Raw genomic sequence first — 7,500 nt, 5'->3', positions numbered from 1 at the left:
CTTGCAGTCTATCAGTCTTGTCAGGATGTTAGTCTGTCTGTATGTCTGTGCCTAATTTATCTTTTTTTTCTCTCTCTGTTTCTTTCTTTCTTTTTTTTCTCTCTTTCTCTTTCTCTCTCTCTATCTCTCTCTCTCTGTCTCTCTCTATCTCTCTGTCTCTCGCTCTCCCTCTCTCTCTCTCTCTCTCTCTCTCTCTCTCTCTCTCTCTCTCTCTCTCTCTCTCTCTCTCTCTCTCTCTCTTCTCTCTCTCTCCATTTTAATTTTCTTTCTCTCTTTCACTCTCCCTCTCTCTCTCTCCTTCTCTCCCTCCATCTCTCTTTCTCTCTCTCTCTCTCTTTTAATCTCCCCCTCTTCCTCATCCCTCTCAATCTTTCCCTCTCCCTCCTCCTTCCCTCCCTCTCACTCTCCTTTCGCTAATTCGACAGATGTTCTCCTACCGAAACAACACTTCCCTTTTGGCGAAGATTTTATGTCGTGACGACTCATTGTTCGCTCTCCCTCTCCCTTCCCTCCTTCTCCCCTCTCCCTCCCTCCCCCCTCTCTCTCCTTCCCTCCCTCTCCCCTCTCCCTCCCCTCTCCCTCTCTTAATTCGACAGATGTTCACCTACCGAAAACAACACGTCCCTATTGGCGGAGATTTATGTCGTGACGTCATCATGTTGTTTCGTAACGCCTACGGTGCCAACTATTAATTTCCTTCGGCTTGAGATGGAAACCATGTTTGTGATGAGTGTATTTCGTTGTAATTGATGTCTGTTCTTTATTTTCTTCTTCTTCTTCTTTGTCCACTGTTTTGTTATCTTAATTTGTTCGCCCTTTTTTTCTTTTCTTTTCTTTCTTTTTTTCGGTCTGTTATTATTTTTTTATTGCTTCTTCTTTGTTTTATTTGTTGTTTTCTTCCTTTTCACTTTTTTATCATTCTTCTTTCCCCCCTCCTCCTCCTCCTCCTCCTCCTCTTATCATTATTATTGTTATTATCATTACTATTATTATTATCATTATTATCATTGCTATTATTGTTATCATAGTTACTGTTATTACTATCATTATTATCATTATCCTTTTTATTATCACTATTATTATCATTATCATTCATCTTCTACTTCATTATCCTCTTTACCTTTCTTCTCCTCTTGTTCTGTTTATTCGTGATCTTCTACTTCGTCATCTTTTTCTTCCTCTTCATTCTTCTATTTCTTTCTCCCTCCTCTACAGTCTCTCTTTCAGGAATCAAATGAATACATTTACATTTTTGAAAATCCATAATAACAAACACGAACATGAATCGATAATAACCACGCCCCTTTATCTAAAAAAAAATTATCATAATAGCATCTTAAAAGATATTGCATATTTTAATACTAAATCGTTGTCCTTAACTCGTGAAAAAACAAATCTATACACGAACTCTCATTCATGACTCACGCGAAAATGAATAATAAAGAACTTTACTCATTATCGGAAACTGAGGATAATGACAGCATGTTCTCCAAACTCTAGTATAGCTTCTAAGTTACTCCAATTATGGATTAGCTACTTAGGATCGCAACTTTAGGGGAGTACACACTGTTAGGATTTATCTCAAATAAAAGAGAGTCTCAGGGCAGGGCGAAGGGGGGGGGGGGAGAGAGAGAGAGAAAGCGAAAGAGAGAGAGAGAGAGAGAGAGAGAGAGATAATGTTTGTGTGATAGAGAGGGAGAGAGGGAAGAGAAAGAAAGGAAAAAAATAGAAAGACAGAATGTGTGTGTGTTTGTGAGAGAGCGAGAAAGCGAGAGAGAGAGAGAGAGAAAGGGAGAGAGAGAGAGAGAGAGAGAGAGAGAGAGAGAGAGAGAGAGAGAGAGAGAGAGAGAGAGAGAGAGAGAGAGAGAGGAGAGAGAGAGAGGAGAGAGAGAGAGAGAGAGAGAGAGAGAGAGAGAGAGAGAGAGAGAGAGACAGAGACAGAGACAAAGAGAGAGAGAGAGAAAAAAAAAGAGAGAGAGAGAGAGAGAGAGAGAGAGAGAGAGAGAGAGAGAGAGAGAGAGAGAGAGAGAGAGAAGAAAGAAAAAGAGAGAAAGACAGAGCAAGAGATAGAGGGGGGGAAAGGAGAGAGAGAACAAAAAAAAAGGAAAAATTAATAGAAAAAAGTGTCACTTGAAAATAACAAGAGTGAATAGATAAGCCAGTAGATACACGGATAGATAGTCAGATAGATATACGTAGATGAATAGATAAATAGACCGAGAAATAACCAGATTATTTTCTTGATAGGTAGATAGAGATAGATATATAGATAGACAGATTAATTTCTTTAAAATCAGAGCAATAAATATATAGATAGATCGAATACTTACTCCCCTTCCACTCTTCCTCCTCCTCCTCCTCCTCCTCCTCCTCCTCCTGCTCATCCACTTCCTCTTCCTCTTCCATTTCCTCTTCCTCCTCCTCCTCATTAATAATATTTATGATTTCTATATAAAAAGAAAAACACACACAGTCCCCCATTCAAGAATCACTCTCACCTCCCCCTCTCATCTCTCCCTCTTTTTCCTCCCTTTTCTCTCACCCTATCTCCTCCATCTTATCATAATCTTATTCTAAACATTTTATCTCTCCACAAGAGACTATCTTTAAGACACTATAATTACTATCTCTCTTCATTTGAGAGATAGAGAGAGACAATATATATATATATATATATACATATATATATATATATATATATATATATATATATATATATATATATATATTAATCTCTCTCCCTCTCCAACAGGTACGGTTAGAGATAGACAGAAAAAATAATAATCTCTCTCTCTCCCTCTCCAACAGGTACGGTTAGAGATAAATAGAAAATAAAATAATCTCTCTCTCTCTCTCTCCAACAGGTACGGTTAGAGAGACAGAATAAAAAAAATAATCTTTCTCTCTCCCTCTCCAACAAGTACGGTTAGAGATAGAGAGAAAAAATATATTAATCTCTCTCTCCCTCTCCAACAGGTACGATTAGAGATAGACAGAAAAAATATATATATTAATCTCTCTCTCTCCCTCTCCAACAGGTACGGTTAGAGATAGACAGAAAAAAATATTAATCTTTCTCTCTCCCTCTCTCTCTCCCTCTCTCTCTCTCTCTCTCTCTCTCTCTCTCTCTCCCTCTCCAACAGATACGGTTAGAGATAGACAGAATAAAAACTTAATCTCTCTCTCTTTCTCTCCAACAGGTACGGTCTGGTGGTCCAAGTAGAGAAGAAGCTCAGAAGTAGAAGAGAAAGAGGAGAGAGCAGCAGTGAAGAGAGTAGAGAGAAGAGAGAGAGAAGAGAGAGTAGAAGGAGAGAAGAGAGAGCTAGAAGAGAAGAGAGAAGAGAGAAGAGAAAAGCTAGTGAAGAAGCAGAGAGGAGAGAGAGAAGAAGAGAGAGAAAAAGCTTAGCTAGAGAAGAGAGAGAGGAAAGAGAGAGAAAGGAGAGAGAGCAGACGAGAGAAGAGAGCTAGAAGAGTAAGAGCAGAGAGCTTAGATAGAAGCAGAGACGAGTAAGAAGAAGCTAGAGAGAGGTAGAGAGAGAAGAAGAGAGAGTAAGAGTAGAGAGAGAAGAGAAGAGAGGTAAGAGAGAGAGTAAGGAGAGAGCAGAGAGAGAGGAGAGAAGCTGAGAAGCAGAGCAGAGAGAGAGAGCAGAGAAAGAGAGAGCTAGAGAAGAGAGGTAAGAGCAGAGAGAGCAAGAGAGAAGAGCAGAGAGAGAGAAGAGAGAAGAGAGAGAGAAGAGAAAGGAGAGAGAAGAGGAGAGCTCAGCCTAGCAGAGCTAGAGAGACAGAGAAAGAAGAGAGAGAGCGCAGAGGAGCAGAAAGCAAGCAAGCAGAGAGAGAGAGAGAGAGAGACAGAGAGAGGAGAGAGAGAGAAAAGAAGCAGAGAGTAAGAGAGAGAGAAAAAGAGCGAAGAAGAAGTAGGAGAGCAAGAGAGAGAGAGTGAGGAGAGAGAGAGTAGAGAGAGAGAGAGCAGAGAGTGCTAGAGAGAGCAGAGAAGAGAGAGAAAAGAGAGAAAGAGAGAAAGAGAAGAAGAAGAGAGAGAGTGAAAAGAGCAGTAGAGAGAAGAAGAGAGAGAGGAGAAAGAAGAGAAGAGAGTGAGCTAGAGAGGCAGATGAAGAAAGAGTGAGAGCAAGAGTGTAAGAGAGAGCTCTCTCGCGTCCTACCTCAGAAAGATCGTCTGGCATTCTTCAACGTCATCGCAGCCCTGGCAGGATCTTCGGATGATAACTCCTCGACTCAAGGTAGACTGGAGGTCCTTTGAAGGATTCTGTTGGGGGTGGGGCTGGGGGGAGTGGGTGGAAGGGGTTTTATGGGTGGGGCTGATGATGGGTTTTTTGTTTGTTTGTTTGTTTGTTTGTGTGGAAAGAGAGAGAGGGGCAAATGTGGGGGAGAGAGAGAGAGAGAGAGAGAGAGAGAGAGAGAAGAGAGAGAAGAGAAGAGAGAGAAGTAGGTGTAGAGTGTCGTTGGGGACTTTTTATTTGGTAGTTTGGTTTGGTTATGTAAAATTATTAATGGGATTTTGGCGTTGGGTGTGGGAAAAATATCAAATACAAACCAAACTAATACCACACATAGGTCAATAGTATGATTCTTGGAAGGGAATTTTGTACTGGTGTGGCTGTTCTTTATGGGCTTTAGTGGTTTTTAGGGGGCGCTGGTGTCCCTGTGTGTGTGTGTGTGTGTGTGTGTGTGTGTGTGTGTGTGTGTGTGTGTGTGTGTGTGTCTGTGTGTGTGCGATCAATATATATATGGCGCCCTGGATCGTGAGGTATTTGCGGTAACAAGGGAGTAATTAATCTCTTTAATGAAGTCGCCGCCACTCGAGCTTACTCGGGGCGATCATTAGGGAGGGTCGTCAATTGGCTCGCTCCTAAGGGCAGGTGTACAATGTGCTGTTCTTTGGTGTGTGTGTATGAGTGTGTGTGTGTGTGTGTGTGTGTGTGTGTGTGTGTGTGTATAGAGAGAGATATGTTTGTGTTTGTGTGTGTGTGTGTGTGTGTGTGTGTGTGTGTGTGTGTGTGTGTGTGTGTGTGTGTGTGTGTGTGTGTGTGTGTGTGTGTACATACATGCTTGCATACATGCATGTATGTATATGTATGTATATGTATATGTCTATGAGAGAGAGAGAGAAAAGAGAAAAAGATAGAGAGATATATCAGATACAGTGAGAGAGAGAGAGAGAGAATGAAGCAGAGAGACAGACAAAAAAAATAAACAAAATAAAAAAAATGAAATAAAAAAGCGTGAGAGAGACTGAAAACCTAAACCACATACTTCCTCCTCCCGTCCCTCCCACAGGACCCGTAGCCGCGCCCTACGAAGCCTCGACCTCCGTGACCTTCCAGGCGGCGGAGCTCTCTGTGGATGACCTGGACGACCTGTCCGAGAGCGACTGGCACGTCGGCGAGATCCCCTGGGGGCCGTTCTCCCCCCACTTCCTCAACTATCTCCTGGCGCACCTTATCTACGCCGGCAGGTGGGTCCTCAGCTGATGGGGGGGGGGGGTCCGGGGGAGGGGCCTTGGGTGGTGGAGAGATAGATTTTTTTTAGAATAAGATGAAGGAGGGAAGATAGGATAATGGAGATATACTGAGATGAAGGAGATAAGATAAGAGTAAAGGGAGGAATTAGGATAAAAGAGAGATATATATAGAGACAGAGAAAGAAGAGATATACGTAGAATAAGATTATGGAAATAGGCTTAAGGATATATATAGAATTAGATAAAGAAGATTAAATAGAATCAAAGAAATAGTTAAAAAAGAAGAAAAACAAGAAAAGAAAAAAATGACCCACTGAGCTGATTGATCGTAACGGTTGTAACGGTCATGCGATCGTGGCCTTTTTTTTGTTTGTTTGTTTTTTAACTATTTTGTATTTCATTCTATTTGTTTTCTTTTGTTTTCTGTGTGTATTTTGACGTCATGGGAAGTGCTTGATCGTAGTTGCATTGATGAGTATGATAGTGTTTGTATTGGACTAATAGTCGTTGTTAAGTAGGTCTACATTTTTAATTTTGTTATTGTTATGATCATATAAACATGGTGGTGGATGTGATGCTAACAACAATAATGCCAATATCGATCGTTATAATTGCAATTTATTAAATTAATTGTGACATTGCGAGAAAGAAAACAAGAGTAACTTTAAATAACTGCACATTAGCGACATAATCTCGATCGTTATAATTGCATTCCATGGAATTAATTGTGACATTGCGAGAAAGAAAAGAAAAGTAAATTCAAATAATTGCATATAAAGGCGCTGTCACACTACCACTTTTCCGTCAATTTTCTGACGATAATTCTGAGTTTCCGCGAGAAAACATTTCCGTCGTCTTTTTAAGCCAAGCGGACTCATATCAAGAACTATATTTCAAAATGTTTGTAATTACTTAAAATTATTGATTATAATAAAATTCAATTAATCTTATTTTTCTTATAGATATTATGGAATTAACAAATATAAATTTACAAATCTAAATTTTATTTCCATATTAAAAATTGTTGTAATGTGTCAGCCGCAGAGCGCGCCATTTCTCCTCCAGCTTCGAAACACATTTGACTGTGCCAATTCTCTTGCATGGACACACGCCCTTCGGAGGAATATTTGATTGAGAACATTTTCTTGCTTTTTCTTGTTACGCTCATCATCTGCTAAAACAAAGTCTAGCATAGCCGCGTACTATCGCTTGTTCGGCGCCTTTTTTTACAACTGCGAGGCGAGTGACGCATTACTAAGCCATTGGCTCCTGGCGGTCAAGCGCTAGTGTGACTGCGTGCCTCCAAAAAATGACAATATTTTAAAACTGACGAAAAAAAAAAAACGACGGAAAATATGCTAGTGTGACAGCGCCTTTAGCGACATAATCATATCAAGAAACGACATAAACACACATTCACAAGGCAACAACCAATCAACTTGCACCGTTAAACACCAGTCAGAGGAGAAGTTACACAGAGCCAAGTTGATTATTAAGAGGTTGTAGTACGTGTTGCAAAGGTAGTTAGGAAATTGCAACAACTAGTGCCTTCCTATTACCAACATGCAGAACATAGTGTCAGAAATGTAATGCAGGTTCGCTACACATCCATGAGGTTTAAGTACTAATCAAGGAAGGGTGTGTAAGGGTGGGGTTGGGGGCGGGGGCGTGGGCGGTGGCGGGGGCGGGAGTGGGGGTTGGTAGAGGTTAGAGGAGGGTTTAGAGGGAGTATAAGGTTTAAAGGGGATGTTGAATGTGAAGTGCGGTTGCAACAGGTTAGGTGTGGAGTGCATTTTCAGATTCATATTTTTGTTTGTTTTTCTATTTTATTAACTCTCTATACTGTATGTATACATGTGTATATAACCACATAATCATACACACACACACACTCACACTCACACACACACACACACACACACACACACACAAACAAACAAACACACAAAAACAAACAAACACAAACACTCCCACAAGCACATACAAACAAACAAACACACACACAAACAAACACAAACACT

The 7,500-nt window shown here is 40.6% G+C and overlaps 1 protein-coding gene across 1 annotated transcript in view; it reads left to right on the top strand.

Moving 5' to 3' along the window:
- Positions 1–7,500, top strand: part of LOC122246117 (uncharacterized) — a 98,017-nt gene that overhangs the window by 35,844 nt on the left and 54,673 nt on the right. The window contains exons 9-11 of the mRNA XM_086548513.1: positions 3,201–3,216; positions 4,141–4,238; positions 5,296–5,473. Coding sequence (XP_086404639.1) covers positions 3,201–3,216; positions 4,141–4,238; positions 5,296–5,473 — 292 coding nt within the window. The remainder of the gene's footprint in view (positions 1–3,200; positions 3,217–4,140; positions 4,239–5,295; positions 5,474–7,500) is intronic.

Source organism: Penaeus japonicus, unplaced genomic scaffold (assembly GCF_977035675.1).
Source record: "Penaeus japonicus unplaced genomic scaffold, GWHDUDI00000001_assembly GWHDUDI00000020, whole genome shotgun sequence".
NCBI classification, from domain to species: Eukaryota; Metazoa; Arthropoda; class Malacostraca; order Decapoda; family Penaeidae; genus Penaeus; species Penaeus japonicus.
The sequence above is the reverse complement of the archived record's forward strand: the minus strand, read 5'-3'. Positions and strand labels throughout refer to the sequence as shown.